Genomic DNA, 25,654 nt, shown 5'->3' on the forward strand with positions numbered 1-25,654 from the left:
CAATTTCGTCGTCAGTGCTAATGAAAATATTAAATTTCTTGGTAACAAGGATGTCATATAACCTCCTAGATGGTATTTTAAAAGATATATGAACATCAAAACTCATGAGATACGTTTTATGAGTGTTTGTTAAAAAATGTCATTCAAGATCAATTAACAAAAACTATGGATTTTTTCCCTAATTTTTCAAAATAATTTCCCCTTCGTACATTGATTTATAATCTCGTAGCGGTTTTGATCTCAATATCATAGCCCTTTGAAAGACCACTAACTCAAGTATCGTAATTTATAACTCCCGTGCAGACGCGAATTAATTTTTATCAGAGACATGTCTCTGTTGTATTTAACAAGATTAGTAAATGCAACGACGTCTATTGGAAGGAGTTAAGAGTTATCGTTAATTATCTACTGTCCAATTTAAACAGATTGGGTTATCTCGCTTGGAAATGTGACATATTCTTGCACATGTTCTGTAACGATTTTAACGATTATTTGTAGATCTTGCCTTATGAGCAGTTTTTGCTATTTAAACTTCCTCTCTATTTGTCATGTAACATGAATGGTAATCTTTCCTTTGTTCTTCGAGTGATTTATAACTTCTGTTATTTTTAGAAGATTAACTGAAAGGTTTTTAGTTAGAGCGTTTTCGAATCCCGCCGTTGACCACTTCTCTTAGGAATAACAAAGAATGGATGGAGCTTAAACCAGTGCTCTAACTTCCATCTCAGAAGTAGTTAATACACTGTCTGGCTCCGCCTCCTTGGACTAGTAAATGACGAAAGAATAAAATAAAAATTTATAAAATGACCTTATTTTTTCCTACTGTCATTTTGGTTGGATACCTGTTTTTGTGGTGTCGGAATTAATATACTAGACATATATATGTCACTGGATGTTTTGTCATTTTCGCCATTTTACACAAGGCAAATTTGTCACCGTAAATTGAGCACGCTTCAAATATTTGTCCCTGGACCTTACCCAATTAACAATCAATCAATTAACTGATCATTTTCCAGTTGTTGTTAATGGAAGAGTAGTATATACGTTCATAATTGGTTTTTAAAATGTTTCCTTCTTATCAGAACGGTTAGGTCTTTTGAAAGTAAACATCCTACTCGAGATTTGAACATCGAATTAAATTTCGCATCCCCTCTCAAGAATATTTGGGCTGAAAAAAAACTATTCACTAATCTGTAAACTTATATGTAAATCCAACAATTGATTTAAATGTACATGTATCTGAAATGCAAATCCTACTGACATCTGCTGCATGTGTTAATTTATTGAAAATGAGAGATATTTGATTGACATATTTAATTCATGAAAAGCACAATAAAGTTTTATTGGTCAGCAGTTTAAAAGAGGGACGAAAGATACCAGAGGGACAGTCAAATTCATAGATCGAATTAATTTTTGATATGTGCCCATTAATATTACAAATCATACGTTAATTCGTAAAAGGCGTGCTATATATATATTACATAGTTTGAAAATGAAGGGAAATAACACAAAAAATGATAAAAAAACCATCATTAAAGGACAATAACTCCTATAAGGAGTCAACTGACGATTACGGCAAAATGACTTAGTTGTAGATCTTGTTTTGCTAATTGTTTTTGCTATTCAAAATTTTTCTGTCTGATATAGTTTATACAATATTATCTTGTATTAGAATGTCTGACGAATTGATCAAGTAAGTTACATAAGAGAGAAAGAGAGAGAGAGAGAGAGAGGAATGCTTACTCTCGGCTATCGAACCTACTTGTCTAACTCATTTTGGATTTGTGCTTTTCTGTTTGTTTTTAAACCCATGTTTGTCCTTGTTATACCATTACTTTATCACCAAAAAAGAAAACGCTAAATGAAATAAACACTTTATAAAATTAATTGTTGAAATGGACATCTGGTGTCGTTTTAATCAAACTTCTCCTCTTATTCAGTAATAATATGGCTGTTTGGATTCAATTTATCTTTCTTTGATTGTGGGGAAAGGTTCCGTATCGATTATTGACGACTCAATGGTATTTCTATAAATGCCTTGCACACGTTACCTTGTTTCAGACAAGTACGTCATCAATACTTGGTACGAAAAAAAAACGTTAAACCTTGTGAATAACACTTCTTTTATTAAAGGCCGAAATGCAGTTAGCTTTCTATTTATAAACTTCAAACATTACTTTAAAATTATGTCAGACAAGAATATGAAAGGAAAACAGAGATACCATATCAAAATGGGTTTAAAATGTGGATTATTTTATACAAATTAGACTGGTCTATGTACATCTACTATTACAGTTCCAAATATGCTAGTTGTTAATTTCTGTGTCATTTGGTCTCTTGTGGAGAGTTGTCTCATTGGCAATCATACCACATTTTCTTTTTATATAGATAGATATCTGTCTGATATACACGACAAATGGACCCCCCCCCCCCTAAACAACACCATTGCCGAAAACTACAAGTCAAACAACAGCCTACAAAACACTAAATCGAAAAGTATTCAATGACCAGTTGACATGCACCCCACTAAAACAGATGGATTGAACATGGGTGTTCAGGAAGGATAATTAGATTTTGTTCACTAATGGCACCAAATCACATTATAAAAAGTGCTTACTAAAGTAACAATCGTTTACTCTATTATTCTTAAATTCATAAGGAAATCTAACATATACACCAACAACACTGACTAAATAGTAAATCTAATACTGGACAATCAAAGAACTGTTTTGTATTCTTTTAAAATTCAAACAGATCATTCTTCACTCTTCTCTAATTTCAATTTACGCAAGCGTCCTTACACACAACATTATATTGCTGAATTCGTTAAATATTGCAGGAAACCCGAATAATAACAAATAGAATATCAGCGATTAAAACGACTATTTGGAATTTTGACGCTACTGATAAGTGTTGTATAGACGAAATGCGCGTCTGGCGAATCAAACTATGCGCCTAGAATCTTTTGTGCTGTTTTTTTGTGTGTGTAAACAATCGGAGTCCATCTCCTTTAATACATGCAAAAGTGTTAAACATTTTACCATCAACTCGTTATACAAATATTCCCCATTTTTAAACTGTAGGTATATTTAAAAAAAAATTGTCCATCTTTGTTTACAATAAAAAGAGTGGCAAGAGTATATATTGAGAAGGGACAGTTCTCACTTTGCAATTAAACCTCCAACTCATAACAAAAAGTACTTTACTGCACCAGTTGTGCATTTTGACAAGAATTGTCTCTCTAGGGATGCTCAAGGACAAAATATTTGAAAATCCAAAAACTTATTGAAAAATTATAGAGCTGATAAAACAAAACAAAAAAAAAGGACAAAAAGTTTAGACAAAGTCGGACAAGGAATCAGACCGATATATTTTTTTTAACAGACAGACGTTATTTATTTATTGGACTGAACTGTGTTCCTCTTCTTTCCAACATGAGCCTTTATTTGTGTGGTTGCAGACTTCGTATAGACGGCACGTCTCTAAAGACGACTTGAAAGAAGTAACAATTATTCAGCTATCGCTTAATTCATGTTCTGCAACTAGTACTCGTAATATGATGTCTTGAGTATATCAAAGTTTGTGACTTTATTGATTGTATATATCCATTGTACTTGAAAGAAATGACACTGCTGATACAGCCATGTCTCCGCAGTTTATAACTTGACCTAGAAATCGATAAAAGAAATGTCTTAAATATTCCCATTGCAAGCTTTCCATTTTCATATATGCTGCAACAATATAGAATTCTAGTGTTGTTTTACACTCTAGACGAAGTCATGTTACTAAAAGTGTGCAAATTTTGATGACTGTGCTGATTGCATTTATCTATCAATATCACTTGAAATAAAGGATATCGCAGATACAGCTATATATTCCCATTGTGAATTTTCCATTTTCATATATCTCATAGTTAATGCGACACTGCAGAGCTATTTTGAACCAATAGTTGATTTAATGATGATGTTTATAGAAGTCGTATTTTCGAAAGGCTACCATACTTTGGTTAGTGGTTACGAACAATTTATGTCTCATGGATGATCATGGATATAATGAGAACACTTTTATTTGCGAATTCTCATTTTGATGTTTACATATTTACCAGTGCACCATTTCCCAAAGTCAAATCAAACACTCAGACTGTTATTCATGCAACTCTATGCTAGTTTTAAATGTATAAATGCATTTGACTTTGGGCAATCTTATTATTCCAAAAGTTATTTTATACGTGTTAAACGTTTTAATGTGTAAAATGGAAAGTGTCTCAAAAAGATTTAGAGAACGCACCATTTCTTTGCCGCTTATAACATAAACAAAATATTTGTATGTTACAAATTTTTGTTATATTGATACTTAACAATGATTCCATTTACATTTTTTTGCCAATTTTGATATTTTAGATACGTACAAAATGCCAAATGATGAACACGGAAGTTTTTATCTAAGTAAACAAGGGACTTGAAACTCAAAAGGGAGATAATTCAAAGAAACATGGCAGAAGAAAAGAATACAGGCAACGTAGATGAAATGTTTAAGACTCCTAATGGTGAACATGGTACACAGTTTGAATCTTCTTGCGATGGAAAACAGCCAGACAATAACCCTGTCCCTGTCGAAATGGCAGAAATACACACATTCAAAGTCCCTGGCATAGTAACATCTAAACAGAATGAAAAACCCGCCACTAGCGAAGAACCCAATAGAGAAGCAATAGATAAAACAAATGACAAAGAAACTATCACAAGCAAACTGAACCTATTATCCCCAGCGGAAAAATTGAAAGAGACATCGACACCTATTCCTTACAAGGAACCGTCTTGGGGAGGAATAAGTAACGACAAGTACAGTCTTGAAGTTTTGAAAAATGGTGTCATTATTGACAAATTAGATTTAAGCAAATCGTTTTATGTTTTTGGCAGATTGCAAAGTTGTGATGTTACAATGGAACACCCTTCATTGTCAAGACACCATGCAGTTCTTCAATTTTCAAAAATAAAATCAGAAAAGCAGAACATTGGTTGGTATCTGTATGATCTTGACAGTACTCATGGAACATGGATAAATAAAAATAGAGTATACGCAAACAGATACTATCGTGTACATGTTGGTCATGTACTGAAATTTGGAGGCAGCTCACGGCTTTATATTTTACAGGTAATTATATACATAACTTGATCTCCAACAGGGTCATACACACGTCTTAGACACGCCATATCAAACATGTGTCTGCTGTCACATCCTTGTTACATTTTCATAAGATGAGCCCTGTCATCATCAAGATTATCTTTTCGCTGTTTAAAGTATTTGAAAACTTCTTGTATATATTTTAAATGGAAATTGACTTCCATTTTGATTAATTGCTTTTAATAACCATAAAATCTAAGAGAAGTGAAATTAAATGATGTACTTGATCACATAGTTGTCTTAAGCTAAATGTGATAAACATATACGGTGACCTATAGTTGTTAACTTCTATGTCATTTGGAGACTTGTTTCATTGGCAATTATACCACATCTTCTTATTTTTATATGTACATGTAACCCAAGTGAAATCAAAATTTATTTACCTTTTTATGCACATGTTCTACCGGCAATAAAGTTGTCAAAGATTGCAAACCCATGTATTTAAATTGATAAAATTTTACATTATGTAATGCACTGGTCATTCTGGTTAATAGAGTATTTTCCTGAGCAGTGTTTACTGGCCAACCTTATTGAACTTTCAGGGTGCCATGTGAGATTCAATATTTCAGTAATTTAGTAAACCCTTTATGATGCATAGGGAAATGGATATTCTGTTCTTTGCAAACTTTGTTATCAACTCCGAAGTGTTTATGTCTTTCTTCTATGCTCTTCAAAACAGGTGGTTTTCTCCTTGTATTGAGATTCCTCAACCAATAAAAACTGGCTACATTAAAATAGCCATTTGATAATTGCTAAAGTACAAATGTACTTATTGCCCTTTAATTGACATATTTCTACTTAATCATGTTTTTGCCAATAAATTTGAAAGCAATAATAGATAAACTGTAAACAGCAAGTAGGATCACTGATGCAAGATCTTCAAAAAAAATCATGGTGAACAATTCAGGCTCTAGTTTGTTTTAAAGTTTAGTTCTCAACTGCCCCTCATTTTTGATTTCCAGTTGTAACAGTCCAATTAAGTAATTATAAAAAATTTTGCAGTCGTATATTGGTATGACGTTGGCGTCGTCGTAGTCGTCGTTGTCCGAAGACACATTGGTTTTCGCACTCTAACTTTAGTTTAAGTGAATGGATCTCTATGAAATTTTACCATAAGGTTCAATACCACAAAAGGAAGGTTGGGATTGATTTTGGGGGTTATATGGTACCAACAGTTAAGGAATTAGGGGCCAAAAATAAGCATTTTTGTAACTTCCAGACATAACTTGTGTGTTAGTGTATGGATCTCTCTGACATTGTACCACAAGGTTCCATATCACAAAGGGAATGCTGGGATTGATTTTGGGGGTAATTGCCTCAGAATTTTTGGAATTAGGGGCCAAAAAAGGGGCAAAAAACAAGCATTTTTCTAGTTTCATGACAATAACTCGTGTGTAAGTGTATGGATCTTTCTGAAATTGTACTACAAGGTTCCATATCACAAAGGGAAAGCTGGAATTGAGTTTGGGGGTAATTGCCCAAAACGTTTAGGAATAAGGGGCCAAAAATAAGCATTTTTCTAGTTTCCAGACAATAACTTGTGTTCAAGTGTATGGATCTCTCTGAAATTGTACTGCAAGGTACCATACGACAAAGGGAAGGCTGGGATTGATTTTGGGGGTAATTGCCTCAAAATTTTAGGAATTGGGGGCAAAAAAGGGGCAAAAAAACAAGCATTTTTCTAGTTTCAGGACAATAACTTGTGTGTAAGTGTATGGATCTTTCTGAAATTGTACTACAAGGTTCCATATCACAAAGGGAAAGCTGTGTTTGAGTTTGGGGTTAATTGCCCTAAACGTTAAGGAATTTGGGGCCAAAAAACAAGCATTTTTCTAGTTTCCAGACAAAAACTTGTGTTCAAGTGTATGGATCTCTCTGAAATTGTACTACAAGGTACCATACCACAAAGGGAAGGCTGGGATTGAGTTTGGGGTGATGAATCATAAGGGGGTTCAAAAAATATCTGATTTATATATAAAAGCAAATAACAATGATATGGTTTGAATAGGTAAATTTAAAAAAATTTAAGTTCTCAGACCACATTCATTCTGTGTCAGAAACCTATGCTGTGTCAAATATTTAATTACAATCCAAATTCAGTGCTGTGTCAAGCTTGAATGTTGTGTCCATACTTGCCCCAACTGTTCAGGGTTCGACCTCTGCGGTTGTATCAAGCTGTGCCCAGCGGAGCATTTTATTTTCATTATGTAAAGCTCAAGGTTTTGAATATTTTATCATAACCATCAAAATTTACAAATGGAAATATTTTAGGGACCAGGTGAAGACCAAGAAGAAGAGTCAGAAATGTCAGTCACTGCACTTAAAGAACAACGAGAAAAACAAACGAAAGAAGCTGAAGTTTTAAGACATGCAGACATGGCAGCACAAGAAAAAAAGTTAGATGCAATCAGGAAGAAAGAAGATGATGGTGGTTGTTCTTGGGGAATGGGTAAATTTTTAAAAAGTCTACATTTAGAAGTTTTTATAATCTGATAAAAAAACAGATCCTGTGTCCACGCTTTGCTTAAATATCTTTAAATACTCAGTTATACTTCCTGGTTTAAGGATCTTTTCTGATCCTCTGGTTTTGTCTTAATGATACACACCTTAAAAAATTTGGAGATACATGTAGAAATTTAATTGGCAGATGAAATATAATGTAATTACCAGTACAGAAAATAAAACAGGAGTCTTGTCAGATCCTTGTAAGTGTGGATATAGGATCTGGATTTTTTTAATCAGATTTAGGTTTTCATTAGAAGGTGTACTTAGTACGTGTACATAAATCTAATTGCTTATTTGTTAAAGGTGCATTAGCTGTCAAATTCATGTTCACGGATTTGAGTCAAATTCTCATATTTGATTTATAACATACTAAAACGTATATCCAAATTATAAAAAGTCTAAAATAAACAATTTACAATGCATGGGCTCGATAATATGTATCAGCATTTTGTGTGTATTTTAGTCTGTGCGCCATCTAATTAACCACCAAGGTGACCTCCGAAGACTGCCGACGGTCATATAACCTGATATAAACATAAATATAGATATAGATAGATCGCGAACTCGTGCAATTGGATTTTTCTATGGTCTGTTTGATTTCATATAATAGGATAAAAATATATGTTAATCACCATTTTTACCTGTATAAGAATGAGTTTTTGTGGATTGAATCAGTCAATCAAATGGTTTACCCTTGTTTCACTTTCAATGTTGATATTCTTTTCCTTTTAATAACTGAAAACGCTTAATTCATGCATAATCCATCTATAGCTAAGGGGTTTAATTGAAGGTCACATGAATAGGGATTCAATTAGGTGGAATTATTCACTTGCAAGTGAATAATTCATCAGGGATGTTTCTTAGCCTTATTTGACAACATTGAACCAAACTGGCTGCTAAAAGTGAATTATTATTTCACTATTTCACTTTCATTAATGATTGAACAAAACAAATTATATTTTGATTTTTTTTTAAATCTCGTAGCTAATGCCCCTTTAAGTGAAACATGAAGAAAAACTATATCAAATTTCAGGTATCAGCACTTTTGATTCTAGTCTTTTATTGCCTGATTTTGATTGTTTTAGAAAAGGTTAGAGCCAATGGTCAAGTTTTCTTTGAAGTAAAATGGTCTTTTTAATCTTAAGTGTCCATATATCATGTATATTGTCGCAATGCACAAACTGGAATTAACCAAATTAAGCTTACAATCATGACAATAATTCCAGTTGTAAAAAAAACGTATGAATAATGCGCATATTAATTTGTGAATTTACATTATATTTATTATGGTATGTTTACAGCTGATGATGCTATTGAAGATGACAGTACAAATACACCCTCTGAAGAAATCAAGTTAGAAAATGAAGAACTTTATATTGATGATCCTAAGAAGGCTCTGAAAGGATTTTATGAAAGAGAGGGTAAGGTTCACACTACAGACTCAGGGTTTTGTTCTCTTTGATGAAGTTATGGAGGCAAAACTTAGCCAGCTATAGGCATACTTTTTCCCACTGTGGCAGCTCCAACAATTTGGTATATATATGATAATATGTGATTAGGTCAATTTCAGGGGAAACACTAATTGTAGTCAATAATACTTGGTATGCTGTTGTATTAGCATTGGCACAAGTCATTCCCACAGAGATTATTATGCCTTGTACCTTCAGTCATGGTTCATTGACTTTGAATGTTTTGCATAGTTTACATGTTAAAGTATTGCCATTTTGATTTCAACATTTTAGTAATCAAAATTACATATTTGCGAGACAATCTTTGTTTCAACAGTTTATTCAGTTTAAAATCCCTCTTGATGGTGTTGAGTAAAATCATGGTGAGCAGATTTGATAAGAGGTGAAACTGATTTAGAACTTTGTCATAAAACCTCTGATGATTGTTGTAAATTAAGAACTTTTTGAAATGTTGAAATTGAATTTACTAATTTTAAAGATATTACAGAATTAGTATCACATTAAGTAGAAATCACTCTAAATATTCTGTTCACAGTATTTGAATGCAGCATGACCTAAAATTGTTTATGATATCATACTTACACATAAGTTCTGGGTTTACATTATACACAGATATTTCAGAATTACCCCAAATAAGAAGGATTTATTGCAAAAAATCACCTCAACAGTGATTTTTATGCGCCTGCTGGGCCGGAGGGGGTATTAAGTGTTACTCTTGTCTGTCCGTACATCCCAAAATTAGTTTCCGTTCTCTAACTTTTACACAATACTTATTACCACAAAACACAGATCAATTTCGAATTTGTGTTGCGGCACTTTTACCGTTCTTGAGTTATGTCCCTTTATAACCTTAATGCAAGCAGGGGCATCATCTGTGTCCCATGAACACATTCTCCATTTATTTACATGAATAATCTTGTTTGTTCTGTATGTACATAATAAATTCTTAATATGAAGAACTTATTTACAATTTGCATTTCATGAAAAATAAGATGTATGCAGTTTGAAGAAAGATCATTGCATTGTGCAGGCTTTCAAACAATGATCTTCTTACAAGAAAAGGTTTTCCTTTTACAAATATTATTACCATTACGCTAAAAGGCCCTGGGGAGAACACTGACTGTTTGAAACACAGAGTTTCTGTTACAAAATATAAATAAGCCTTTCATTGATAAATTATTGATTGTAAACATTATATACATACAGTACACACAGAGAGTATGTAATCTCATACTCCCTACACTGTGTAAAAACTTGGTGTCACACCAAGAAACTCCAGCAACTCTCTCCAAATCTTGGGAGGAAATTGGGAGAAACTTGGAGTAATTCCTCCCTAAAACTCCTTAATTGTTTATTACCTTGGTGTGGTTTCTCCCAACAACATGATTTTTATTGCTATGATTACCTTTGAAGTGTGCCAGTAGTTGATGACTACAATAAACATTTCTTGTGTTTCCTGTCATTAAATGACAGTCACAAAAATGATGAAAAGTGTGAGATTTGTTAAATTTAATCAGAGACATATTATAATCTGATTTTATTAAAGAATCCTGTACAACTTTATTTATTAAAATTAAATTCAGCATTTGTTCTGACAGTGTTGGTTTTTCATACCTAAGAAACATACAAAAACAAACAAAACATCACCTGTAAGTGGAGTATTATTAATAGAAAATAAAGACATATATTTTAATTGAATTTATTCAATCGTTTTTTTCTAAATTTAAATGATAAGAAATAAAGGAAGATTATATAAATATAATATATATATGTAATTTATCTACATTATTTTATTTAATTCATTATTTTTTTTTGTATCATTACTATTATTTTTTAAACCATGTATATACTAATATCTATATGTTTAAACTGACTATAAATACAACTTATTGTAAATATCAAGTTGCCATTCTTGATTATGAGATTATGAAAGAATGTAAATAATTTTCCAATCTAAAAATACATATTTGTATAAAAATTTTAAAAATAATTTCGTTAACCTTTTTTAGTGCTTTCAGAAATAAAACTAAATAGGAAATGATTGAAATAGGAAGAAGTGAGAGAATAGTTGACCTGTAATTATGTCACTGTCAGACCATGCAGTCGTGCTTTGTTGATTTTTATTACTCTTACCTGCAATCAGCAGGTCATAAAACCCTCCCAGATGGGAGTAATTACTTGGTGTTTTTTGGGAGAGAAATCTGTGTTTCACAGTATGACACTGTGTTACACCAGAATCAGTGTTGGGAGTATGAGATTACATCCTCTCTGTGTGTACTGTACTGCCCTTGGATCAAGATGTTAGGGTAGATTAACAAGAGGGAAAAAATTATCACCCAAGACTATTAAAGTCGCGGGTGATAATTTTATCACCGATTGTGTTAATCACCCTAACACCTTCATCCAAGGGCAGTATGTTTTTTATTATACTGAATACCTTATGATTTAAGTGTGCACTATGTTATTAGAAGGACAATTGTAAAAAAATAAAGTCCTAAATTAAGATAGTTTACAAATAACAACTACAAAACGACGGAAATGTTGTAGAAATAAGAATAGTAAACCTCGGCCGGAGCGGGTGTTTATTGTTCCGGATCGGCAAACTTCGGGCTCAGCGGGTGTTAACTTTAGGCATTAACACCCATTGCTAATATTATCACATGTTGCTATGGGTGGGCGGGCTTATGAAAGGTTAGTGAAAATGAACAAATGCCCAAGTCCAATGAAATGAATGGATGATATAAGAAATTTGCATCAAGTATAATAAAGTATATTATATTTGTAGGTTATGAAGAACCAGAATATATTGTAACAGATGGAGGAAGTGGGAAATACAAATGTGCAGTAGAGTAAGTAAACATATGTGTTATTTTCCTGTTTAATTTTGTTTGTTTGCTGCCTTATTGAAGGTACATGTTGGGGTAAATAAGAAAAATGAAAAACTGGTAAAATTCTATCATCCATGACAAAGAATTTTTTAAATAAAAAAACAGGGGTTAAAAAATTTGTTACAGCTCACTAGCCCAGGATTATTGGTAGCAGGATTTACTAGTCCTGTTGATAGAACTGCCAGCCCAGCAAATCAAACCCAATAGCCCGTACTTCCAACAAATGTTCGAGTCAGCTGGATGTTTTCTTCTGATTCAAATTTCAATCCTGTAAGACTTAGTCACAAAGGCAATCATTGTTAAAATGTTGGCATCATCACAATGTCTGAATAATTGACATTAAAGCGATATTAAACTTCAGAAGACTTTTGATATAATTTTGATTTTCTGATGTAAACTGTTAAATTTATAGTCCACATACGTAATGACTTTATGTTAAAAATTAGTGAACTAAAATCGGCTTAACTCTTTATTAATGCAACATCACGCTGTCAGAACTGTACTTTCTTTTTTGCAAAAAGCATTTTTCCTATTACCGGATGTTGACTTGTCAATGGTAAAACACAGACCAAAGATGGACACAAAACTCTGTGCACGCTGTCAAATTTGTCTATTTAGTTTATGAATTCTTTCCACATTATTTCTTCTTGAAAATACTTGAAATGAACGTTTAGATAAAGGTATCTATGATAATGTTCTCATTTTTGAAGAATTCGGATGCAAAATTAAATCTCGACCTGCACAAAATGCTCACACGTGTATCAGTTTCAACAACGTAGTTCCGTCGAATTTTCATTTCAATTTTTTTGTTGACTTTTTTGTAATTGATCATTAATTTAGAATTTTATGTTAATGTGTATTTCTGAAAGGCTAAATCATTCTAACAAGTAACAGTTCACATCAATCAATGCATCAAAACACCCAGTACCGTTAATTGAAAGTCTCGGCTTGAACAATGTATAATACGCTAATGATAAGTACGAAAAAAATCGATAATGATAGTACAGGAATTGCAATCAATACATGATACCGGTCCACCCAGAGTCATTTGTTCTATTTTTTAAAACATACAAAATCAGTTCGAATTCTTGGAATCCCGTATGACGTAATTGAATTTGATTGGCTAAGATAGAATAGAGATGAAGGGATTTTCCACTTTGTATTTTGGAAATGCCAAGAATTTTTTTGTTGCTAGTCCGTCTGGCATATTTGGTTACAAGTTTTGATTGCCCGAGGTGTAAGTGCTCTAGTCCCGGGCGTCGGGCTAGTGGATTTCTTAACCCTTGATAAATTAAGGAATAATGTATATGGGATGGAATGCTTGATTGCTTATTGCCTCATTTCTGATTAAAAATATTTTATGCATTTTCAATAAAGATGAGAACATGTTAACAATCTCCTGAAAGTAATTGAAATGTTTAGTGACCTTGAGAAGAGATGGATAGTTTGAAAGCAGCAACTTTTGAATTGAAGTGTTTTCTGAAGGATATTATGTTTTGTAGAAGAACAAATCGTCTGGTAATTGCTTTTATTGCTGTATTTTTTTTTTAAAGTAGAACGTAGTTTTGTCAGATCTATGTAAATTTTCTTGGAATGCTGCAATTGAGATTCCTTGGTTATTTAACCTATTAAATGGCATCAAAATGAATATGACTTTATTTACTTAGTCCAGAAAAAAAAATTAGGGTGGGGGTGGCCATCACTAATACAATTGCATTTTACTTCACATACATAACCACACAATTTAAAATTTGTGACCTGCCCCAACCAATACAAAAATAATTTAAGTGCCTTCCAACCCTTCAATTATTTTTCTGGAATAGCCCTTATTATTCATTAGTTATATTATTTTATCATAGGTTACCAGTAGATGGACCGAACGGGGAACCAGTAATTGCTGAGGCTATTGTCTCTGGTAAGAAGAAGGAAGCAGTACTACAATGTGCTTTAGAAGGATGTAGGATATTGGATAGAATGAACTTGTTACGAGCATCTACGCATGGTAAATATAACTAAAAAATAGGGGGTTAACTTCATCTAGGAAATAATTCAGCCGCATTCTGGAAGAAAAAAATAATGTTGAGGTCAAAATATATTGTTCATGATAGACAAGTTCCATACTATTTATATCAAGCTCTGAATCTAAATGAGCCTTGTTAAGTTGCATAATTATAACACTAGGGACCATTAGAGATCTGCTATCAGCACCAATGGGTCTGTTCATAAAAAAATATGACAAGAAGAAAAAATAATGCAGAGGTCAACATATATTGTTTTTGATAGATAAGTGACCATGCTATACTGTAAATTCAGAAATTATTGCGTGCACTTATTATTATGAACAAAAATGCGAGATTAATTATTGCGATGTCTGGAAAAGCTGCATACAGATATATGTATCAAATATCATAATGTGGGTTCTAATTATTGCGATAATCAACCAGTCGCATTATTCGCATTAATAAAAATATCGCAATAATTTCTGAATTTATTATATGTCAAGCTGTGGATCTAATTGAGGGCTGTCAAGTTTCAGATTAATTACACTAGTGACCATTACAGATTTTCCATCAGTACCAATGGGTCTGTTCATAAAAAAATATGTCAAGAAGGAAAAATTTACAAGTTATGAATGTTTTAGTGTAACATACAATCAATTTAGTCCTAAGATTTTCATGAAAAGAGCCCTGAGTTATCAAATGCCATAATCAGTAAGAATACTTTGTAATTGAAATTCAGCAATGTAATTAAAATTTGATAGTTTATGTATTTTTACCATCTAATTTGGTACATACATGACATATGAAAACATCTGACAGAAGAAAACTAGACTACATGTATCACTAGTGACCAGTCAAATTGATACAGTACGCACAGAGAGTTTGTAATCGCGAACTCTAATCACGGATTTCAGAGTGTAGTGGTGTCACACCGCGAATCACGGATTATACTCCCAATTTCCTCCAAAGATTCTCTCCCAACACCGCGTGGCTGTTAATTGGTTTATTGCCCATCGGATGTACTGAAAATGAATGACGCGTGACAACATAATCGGATTAGCCAGATTTATTACCTTTGTACATTTAATCGATCTTGATTGCACCTGTGTGCTTTAAAACACGGTATTAAAATTTCCTTTCTTTGACAGATAAAAATGTGACATTTTCATTCAAAATAAGATAATTATTCTTGTATGTATTTGCCCCATGTCATTGTCATTTGAAATAAAACGTACAAACGTATAAAAATACGAATAAAACACTTATTTTGTATTTTTATTATAGTCCGGTCAGGTCATATTTTTTTGTTTTTTCAACAAAGACGATTTTACTACAATTAGAATCTTTTATGACCTACTCAGTGAGCAATATCCGGTTCATTAATTGTTCAATATATAAATATCAACTGGCTTAAAACAAAATGATGTTTTTACAGTAATTTGTCCAATCTAAACCCAAGAGTTAATTTATCGGATCAACAAGTGAACTCTGTTACTTTCAATTTATTTTGCAATGTAAAATATTATGTTTCACTACCTCGGTAGATTACCGACTTGAAATATTTGAACTCAGAAAAGAAACTGTAAAGTGACAACTCTGTTGAACGAAGGGAAAACGTTTTGTATGCAATGTGCCCTATATTCATAAAAACACAACACTGAGAGACATTCCACGCCCAGACACAACACAATAATCACAACCTAATTTAATTATATGAAGAAAAAAAATCATGTGTTGTTTATCTCTGTTATGATCTGTTATTGATCCTTTATTATTTAAAATAAAATTGGATGGGCGCAATCCGTATTTTACTGCTCGTTAAAAGTCCTTGGCGAAATAAAAAAAAGAAGTATTTCAACAATTAATACTATAGAATATTTAAATGAAATTATATCGTGTTCTACAAGAAAGAAATATGTGAAAAAAAAGTGGATCGGATTTTTACGATCTACACATTTTCACAGAGGATCTCTACCAAAGCCCAACAGGAACTGAACGACATGCATCCTGTTTTCATCTACCATTTATGTATATTGTTGACCATGGACGTATAAATAATGTCCAGGTTTATGACCTGTGTTGACTGAGAAACGTAAAATTAAAAGGCTGGTGTTCGTTTATTCAGAAAAGGATTATATTTTAGATTCCGGTTAATCAATTGTAAAAGGACCTTCTAGAGCCTCAATCTTAAGGCATACAAATGTCAATCATTCCAAAGCAAATTTAAGCCCCGAATGAATTTTCCCACGGTCATCCAGAAAGGTCACCTGAGTTTACTGTTACGTGATAATATTTCCCGCCAAATAAAAATCTCGTGGACAAAATTGATGTCACTATTTTTAGCATTCAATATTGTGAGCGAAGTCAAGTTCAAAGTTCAACCACAGACTGTTGATCACTGAGATGTGTATCGTCTTCCCACGGCAATTAATTTCTTTTAAAAATTTTTAAAATCACTGTCCTTTATGTAAAAGCCTGTTTTCCTCAGGCTTTTAGTGATAAATAACTAACTTCAATCTAGGGTTCTGTAACTTTTATTTCTCAGACGAAAACGAAGTTACTATATGAATATGTAAATACAGCCCTGTAAAATATAAATGTACTTATAAGTTACAGATAGATAAATCTGTTTACTAAGTAATAATTAAAACTAATGTTCGTAATTAATTATCATGCAAACTTATTTAGCTGCATACTTATGTATCTAGTCACAAAAATATATACTGTGGATACAATTGCCATTACTTGTCTCAATTACAGTTATACCAATTAGACTTAGATATAATAGTACATGTTCTCATATGCTGTCTCATACCAATGTCTATTATAAATATTACTTGTGTTGGTAACATAAACTACACAAAAACGTAAGCTGCGTGCTTGGTTAAATCAAAAAGCAAATAAGCACAAAAAGTAACAATATAGCAAAGCAAATATTAAAAACTAAAGCTAAGCGAAACAAGAATACAAATACACTTAGCTTACCTCACATATCGTGCAAGTAAATAAAAATATACAAAATACATAAAATAACAGGCTATCACATTTATACAACACACAAGTTTACATTCATTGTGCGTAAATGAATATTATGCAACGACGAGTTGATGCAGCTATAGAAGTATTCCTGTTGTAGCCGAAATGTAATTATTTATCCTAAAGTAATGCCAACAAATCGTAAAGAGAAAATGCCGTAGACTTATTAAGCATAACAAATGGTGAATAATATTTTCTTTTTTACTTGCATATACAAATTTTGAGACACGTAATTTTCTTTAAACTGCTCACTTTTATATTCAGCGTTAGTTTCCGTTTATTTTTACGCAAGTATGTCTCTTTTCGTAAATAAAATAATTTACCGATGAACTTAAACAAGGTCAAAATCAAGTATAGTTTTTGTTATAAAACTTTTATGCAATTGAAAGAATTAACAACAACATTCTGCTTTTAAATCTTTAATTTGTTTCAAGCAATTATGTAATCGTAAAATGACAATGGCGTGGACTTATTAGCATAACGAATAGTGAATAATATTTTCTTTTTTACTTGTATACAAAACTTTGAGACATGTAATTTTCCTTTAAACTGCCCACATTTATTCAGCGTAAGTCTCCGTTTATTTTTACACAAGTATATCTCTTTTGTAAATTAAATATTAATTTACTGACCAGAAAAAAAACGAGGTAAAACTCAAATATAGTTTTTTTTAATAAAACTATTTTTAAATGTACAGTGTAATTGAAAGAATTAACAACAACGTTTGCTTTTAAATCTTTTATTTGTTTCAAGCAATCAGAAATATAACCTGATTATCAATAGACAGGAAATACAATTGTTTAATTACATAAGTAATCTCACATACCTTGACTGTCATGTGCCGGTATAGATCAGAAGGATTAGGGCAATTAATTACCTGGTGTGACACCGCGTCACACCGGATGTCGCTAATACAATAAACAAAAGGTAGCGATTTTACGCGGAAGTCGGAGGGAATACTCCCAAATTTCTCCGAGAATTTAGGGAGGGATGTCGGAGTTTCCTGGTGTCACACCAAGAAAAAACTTGGTGTTCGGAGTTTGGGAAGCCTTTCACGAAATTTGTACTGTATACACTTAAGTTAACCCTATTGTTAAGTAAATCAGATCTCACGACTTGCATTTGTTTGTTCATGAAATTCAAATCAATAATTTAAAGAGTATATGCATCCATTGTTCTTAATAGAAAGCAGGAAGAGAAAAAAGAAGAATTGGGAAGATGATGATTTCTATGATAGTGATGAAGACTTGTACCTAGACAGAACAGGAGATATAGAGAAGAAAAGAAAACAGAGAATGAAAAAAGCAGGAAAAGTAGAACAAAAAACAGAAACATATAAAAGTTTGGTTAGTAGTTCCTGCCCTTACCTTCAATTATAAATAGTTTTTTACTGTAAATGTTTTCAGATATAAAAAAAAGGGAGTGTTAATTTCAATCTGATTAAAATACATTTCCTGTGTTCAAGCTTTGCTTACATGGATCTGACAACACTCCGGTTTACTTTCTGTTCTGGTAAATACTACATCAGCCAATGAAATTTCAGCCTTCAAATTTTTGATGGTGAGTTTTAATCCAACAAAACCAGAGGATATCGAAAGGTCTTTAAAACAGAAAGTAGAGTGGAGTGTTATCAGATCCTTGTAAGTAAAGCTTGGACACTGGATCTGTGTTTTAATCAGATTGTGTTAATTTCAAATTGGTCCTTTTGAGATAAATGCACACTGACCATTTTGCCTGAATAAATGATTCAAAATATAAAAAAAAGAAGCAATAAGACTTATAGCCTGAAGCTGAGTGGTTTTCTGTTCTTCTCTTTATTATTTTTAATTTTTTTGTCTATTCATCATATTGAATTTGAATAAGGTTATTTTATATTATATTCTTTAGGTGGAAAAGCATGATGCAATCGCTAAAGAAATACAAGAAATTGAAGCAAAGCTAGAAAAAGCAAAATCAGGTAACATTAATAAAGTATTGTATCCAATTTGAATTTGTTGTTTCATTTTCAATATTTACCCTGTAATTTTGTCAATTTGAGCTTCTGATTTTTTTATTTATTTTGAACTCTTCCATTAACATTGATGTGGGAGTCTTTTGCATAAATCAAATGGACCTACAACCTTTAATAAAAACTCACAACCCATATAAAGAAAAACCTTTATTTTCTTGAAATCCTGAATGGAGTTCCTGTTGGTAGATTTTATGTTTTTTTTATTACATTTTAGAATCTCTGGAAAAATGTTCACTCTTTTTGTTGTAATGTTTTTGAAAAAAACCTGTCTGTTTTGTATATGTAATGTAGATGTACAATACTGAAAATCACTGTCTGTTTTGTATATGTAATGTAGATGTACAATACTGAAAGTCATTAACAACACAGCACCTTGATCACACAGTATGGTCAGGGGTATTCCAAAATTAAACACCTGTGGTCATGGGAATCACATTTTTAAGTCCCCAACCAACCATAAAATAGAATTTTCGGTTTATTTATAATGCGTAGAAAATTCTAAGAAAATAATCACTAACAATTTATTAATTTGACTGCCTCCTATATCCCCACCATGATAAATTTTTGAACAGCCCTCTTCAGAATTTAGTATTTGTCAATTATGGTAAAATATTTCAAATTCAAAATTACGATTTAAACGTAATATCTTCTTAAAAAAAGAGGGAAGGTGTTTAGAGGGTAACCTAATTTCATAGTTCCAATAAAATCAGACAACACCACGGTCAAAAATAAAAACGATGAAACGACGATCAACAATAACAAAACATTACACAAATAAGTAAAGATTGAGCAACACCAACAGTGTTCTCCCAAGAATTTTCAAATAGCACCGTGGAAATTAACATTACACTGGTTTGCCAAAAAATATAGCACCATGGCCCTATACATTCTATTACAAAATCATCCAAGATAGCACCATGGTAGAAAATATAGCACCAGGGTACCACAGTGCTTTAAGGCCCTGGGGAGAACACTGACCAACCCAACAAAACACCTGGGGTAAATTCAGATGCTCCGGAAGGGTACAAATTGATAGTAGTCCTTTTCATTATTATTAACATTACCATGTCCACCTTTGATCATTATGATAATCCAGTTTTACATTACATGTATTATCTGAAAATTTTTTTAGGATTTCCCCTACCAAAACAAGGACTTGACCATATCTGCAAAAGGACGTGACATCTTGGATCTGCAGCTCCCTGTCAATCATTAATTGGATAACGACAATTTTACAGACTCTTTCTTACATATTGCATGCCATTTTGATCTTTTATTTATTTTTTTGAATCTAAATGATTTTGGGAGTTTTTAATAGAAAGACTTGAAATTTGCAACAACAATACTCATTTAAAGAGGTATGATTTTCTCACATTTACCTGATTATATTAGTTCTTTATTTATTAAGTTTATATATTGTAATGCGAGATTCTATATTTAGATGCAGCAGCCATGGACAATGATGACCTTGATGCACTAGATGCATACATGATGGCAATTAAGTCTGGAGTAATGGATACAAAAACTAAAATGGCATTGAAAAGACAATTGATGGAACTTAAACAGGAAGAAATGAAAATCAGAAAACTTGTCAATATTGCTAAACCTGCATCATTACCAGAACTAAAAAGGTATGGTCACATGATCATCAAATTTGTGAATGATTTATCGACATGTAAAATGACGAACTTCATTCACGTTTGTTTTGCATTCAATTGATGCAATACTGTAAATTCAGAAATGATTGCAATGTTTTTATTAATGCCAAAAATGAATCAGTATCAGGTTTTCAATAATAATTACTTGCATTCATAAATGTTTGCAAAAATCAATACTTACTTTCATAATTTCAGAAGTGATTTTCATAAAACAATGTTTGCAGTAGCATTAATTAGATCTTGTATTTTTACCTTAATCAGTTATTCGCAATAATAAGAGCATGCTTTAATTTCTGAATTCACAGTACAATACATTTTAAGGCTTGTTGTTGTTGTATCAAGATTATCCATTTTAAATTTTAGTTCTGAAAGCAACTATCGTGAAAAAGTCAATTCATGTCATTGATAATTAGACCTCCTTTTGACCACTACAGTTTAACAACACTATGTTAAGTTTTTGAGTCTATTGACCACTACAGTTTAGGTAAGTTTTGTAAGAATCAGGCAATTTTAAAAAAAAATCAAAACATGGCAGAAAAAGAACCCAATGACCTCACCATTCTATTTTGAAGTTACCCTCATCCTGAGTTAGAAATGGTAGATCTTTCATTTCTGCTTATCTGGTAATTCGAGAAATCTCTAGATAGCTTTTGGTTAGAATGATAGCAAGTTACTAAGTTAGCTCCACTTAATTGTTAATTTCTAGTGCATTTCAACCAAATTATATCTTGAATTATCATAACAGGAAAAGGAAACGAATGTTATGTTCGTTCACCATTTTATATTTTGAACATAAATTAATGTCAACTTGAGTGGGTTTTTGTTTGTCATGTTTTCATTACTGCCTGATTCTTAGGCAGATTGGCACTTAACAGTTTGAGTGATGCTCTGTTCATTTGTAAAACTAACAATGCAGTCTACATGTATCTACTGGTCTGTGGCAGAATTTGGTATTTGCTCATAGAAAGATACACTAGTATTATTATCTGGGCATCTTAATCAGTAAAGTTAAATATCATTGAAATGAATTTGAAAAAAAGACTATATAACAAGTATAAAAACAACAAAATAAAAAAAAATATATATAGAGCGTTTATAATTATTTCAAGCTGCATTATACATGCAAATTTTTTTTCCGGGATTAGGAAAACAGTTTGATATTTTGTGGGTTTTTTTCAGTCCTCAGATTGTACCTAAAGCACTAGTACCTGGAGTACAGATTAAACTTCCAGTTATTGGTAAAATCAAGTCACATAAAACGCAGAAGAGACCATTGGTTGTAAGTATTGATTTTGTGGTACAAACTTAAGAAGACAGTAGTATGAAGTTAAACAGATTCAGAATGTTGTTGGCATGACATAAAGCCAATGCATTATGAGTAAAATGCAAACTTTTTGTTTATAATTTGCTCATGTATGAGACATTGCAATCAATGTTTTGTTCACACACAAAAAGTTACCAAGCAGCATTTTTTTCCCTTTTGCCAATGAGACAACTATTCACCAAAGTTTGAATGAAGTGGATGTAAGCAATTATGGGCAACCGCACAGCCGTCAACAATGAGAAAAACCTATACCGTATAGTCGGCTATAAAAGGCCCCAACATGAAAAATATGAAATAATTCAACTGAGAAAACTAATGGCCTAATTTATAACAAAACAATTTAGGAAAAACAAATATGACAGACATGAACCAATGACAACAACTAAACTACAGACTCCTGACTTGGGACAGGCACATAAACAATGTGTCAGGGTTAAACATGTTTGTGAGCGCTCAACCCTCCCCATACCTGGGACAGTGGTGTTACAGCCCAACAGTTGAAATCGATCGATACAGAAAAGCATCTAAGAAAAACACAGACCGGACGTAGCAGGGTGTTTTTACATTCCTAACAACAAAAAAGACACAAAGTACACATCTGAGAGTACTCACGCTTACGGAGAGCTAATTCAAAGCCAATAACAACTAATAAAAAAAAATCTTGTATCTAAGATTTGAAATTATTCCATGTAAAAACAACCTGCACTATAAACTGATATTGTTATTCAGGTTCTGGTTGAGACTGAAAATAAATATTGCCCCTAAATAATAGATTATTAGATCAATGCATCAGTCTGTAAATTGTATCTTTGATAATAAAAGGAGTGTATTGAGGATGAACATAAATAATTTGTTCATTTGAAAAGAAAAAAAAAATGAAAAAAAGAGATGAAAGAGATATCGATGGGACAAATAAACTCGCAGAGAAACCTGCAACGCCAAAGCAAAAATAAAAAGCAAAAATGTCCCTCAAAATGCTAAATGCGAAAAACTACTAGTTTACCTGCCATGAGCATCATAAAAGGTGCCACTGGTGGAGAAGGACTGCTTACCTTCTCATGCACCTTAGTTCAACTCTCGTTTCTGGTCGGGTCTAAAGTTTTAATCCATTAATGGTGTTATCTTTTTCTTATTTCAACTTGAAGTTATGTTCTTGTCATTTTATATATTACAGCCATCAAGACCAGTAAAAGAAATCAAGGAAACAGGGGAAAAAGATTTTGTTGAGGAAGAAGAAGAAGATGAAGATGTTGAACCAAGTGCTATAGTCCCTCATGAAGATCCTACATCAAGACTTCAAGAAGATACAGACGACACCAAAACTACTAAGGATAAATCACATAATTCTTTTCAAAAAGACAATAAAATAAAACAAAATGATAGGGAACAGGAAGCAATGGAAATTTCACAGGAATCTAGAGAAGAGGTCGCATCAAGGTTAAAAGATCCATCTTCAGGGGGAGATAATCCAAAATTTACAAACATGGGAGATAATGACATGAATGCATTGCAATCTAAACAGAAACAGACCAAAGATAAACAGAAGAAAAAATACCCAAAACAGCAGCCCATAAATACTGAAGTAAGTTGCTAATCTCATAAATGAAGATAAATTATATTCAGTAGTCAATATGTGTTATACTAGCAATTATTTCAAACTGTCACGATTATAAAAACATATTAATCCTTATCCCATCACTTTCTATACAGAGAATAATGTATAAAAAAAGTCATTTTAGTGACCTGGTGGCTATGGTTTGTTTATAGCTTTTCTACATTAGCATAGTCAACAAAAGTTTGGATAGTTTGCAAGCTCAGTTTTTTTCTGAAGTAAATTATACCAAACGGGTAAAAGTAAATAAGTTATATCTTTAAAATGAACAATATTTCAATCATCCAACTACGCTTTGTTTTAGAGGTTTCACAAATGAACAAACATCATATCATGTGCATTAAATGTTTACAAATTAGGAAAGCTACAATAGTTCTTTAATATTAGTTAGAGAAATAATGTTTAATTTTTTTATTAACAGGGGAAGATAACTGGTGACTATAATTCTACAGACCCAGATTATGCTGTGTGGGTGCCTCCATCAGGTAAATGTTTTATTGTACTGTTATTTTGGCTGTCTATTCTCAATTATTTTGATGAAACCCATTTTACTTTCTTTGGTAAATTTTTCATAAAAAAAATTACTGTTTTGGAAAGAGATTAATCTTTATTTTAAACGCCTGCTTACACTTGGTATAAAAGATATGTTGAATATACTAATACCTATGTTAAAATGAGCATACATGTAGATCATGTCATGGAAGAACTATTTCTTAAATAGATTCAATGCAGAAAACACTAGCATCAAAAATTAGATGCATTCCTTAAAATCAATTTTCAGAAACTGACAAAAATTGTATTGAATAAGAACCCCCTTTAGACACTCTTCTTATGATTGTTGAATCGGTGTCTTTTTTATACATTGTATTATGTAAAATTAGATCCATACAATTGATTACATCGATATTTTTTTAAGGCAAATTCTATAAATTGGTTAATTTTTCACAGAGATTAAATTTTGCTGTTTCAAAGGCACAACATGTTGGTATAAGTTTAATTGTGGTGTTTTTCTTATTGCTGACTCTTTACTGCCTTTGAGATCAATTTTACAAGAGATGATATTTTTTCTAACTGTTAATTCAAAAGATTAATGAAAAATTGACCACTCACAAAAATTTAACTTTATAGTAATAACAGAGTGGATTCCTTACAACATGTACTGATAGATTATCGTTGGTTATCTCAACGAGATCGATTTTCTCGCTTGAGCCGGTATGGCGAAAGCGAGAAAAGCAATTGAGTTGTGATGACCAATGATAATCTGTTTATCGCTATTTTACCTATGAAGACGTTGTTAATTTTTTATTGACAATGGCACGTGTTCCCTTAGTTTCTAGCAGTAATTTTCATATCACTCGACTCCGTTTTCATATCACTCGATCAACTCGGTTTTCATATCACTCGACTCCCCTGAGAAAGGAAATTATCAGTCAGCAAGATCAAAGGAAAAATTCGTAAAATAGAGATAAAAGTACTTCTATAAAAATGAAAGTGGTTTAAAATGTTTGTTTCTTAGGTTTCCTAAAAGAGATTGATTTTGTTACTATATTTTCTGTGACTATTCTGAACTGTAGATACCAATGAATTATATTTATTTGGGACATGATGAACAGGATTCTTAAAATTTACAATTATTTCTTTTTCAGATCAATCAGGAGACGGAAAAACAAGCTTAAATGCAAAGTTGGGTTACTGACATTTGTTATTAATAATTAATAAATATTTTTGTAAAATATATGATTTATTATATTGCTTAAGAAATGTTATGGTGGAGCCTTTTATTTGCTCAAGATTTTAGTACAAGCTGGCTTTATTTCAGCCACATCATTGCAATAGATATACAGATTACATAGAATTGCATACTTTTTGTGTTATGTAAAATTATATAGCTTTTTAAAGACATATCAGAAAAATTTGATTAATGTCTTAAAAATGTAGCTGATTGAATGAACATATGAAAAATATAT

General features: G+C 32.0%; 1 protein-coding gene across 1 annotated transcript; it reads left to right on the forward strand.

Annotated features, from left to right (window-relative positions):
• The first annotated feature begins 4,451 nt into the window (after positions 1-4,451).
• Positions 4,452-25,422, forward strand: LOC127739334 (kanadaptin-like). The gene is made up of 12 exons (XM_052251011.1): positions 4,452-5,154; positions 7,456-7,633; positions 8,991-9,110; positions 11,944-12,007; positions 13,906-14,048; positions 18,268-18,428; positions 18,970-19,039; positions 20,535-20,724; positions 21,931-22,030; positions 23,250-23,657; positions 24,109-24,172; positions 25,334-25,422. The coding sequence occupies exons 1-12, from the start codon at positions 4,492-4,494 to the stop codon at positions 25,381-25,383; spliced, it is 2,211 nt and encodes a 736-aa protein (XP_052106971.1). The 5' UTR covers positions 4,452-4,491; the 3' UTR covers positions 25,384-25,422.
• The last annotated feature ends 232 nt before the right edge of the window (positions 25,423-25,654 follow it).

Source organism: Mytilus californianus, unplaced genomic scaffold (genome assembly GCF_021869535.1).
Source record: "Mytilus californianus isolate M0D057914Y unplaced genomic scaffold, xbMytCali1.0.p SCAF_4, whole genome shotgun sequence".
NCBI lineage: Eukaryota > Metazoa > Mollusca > Bivalvia > Mytilida > Mytilidae > Mytilus > Mytilus californianus.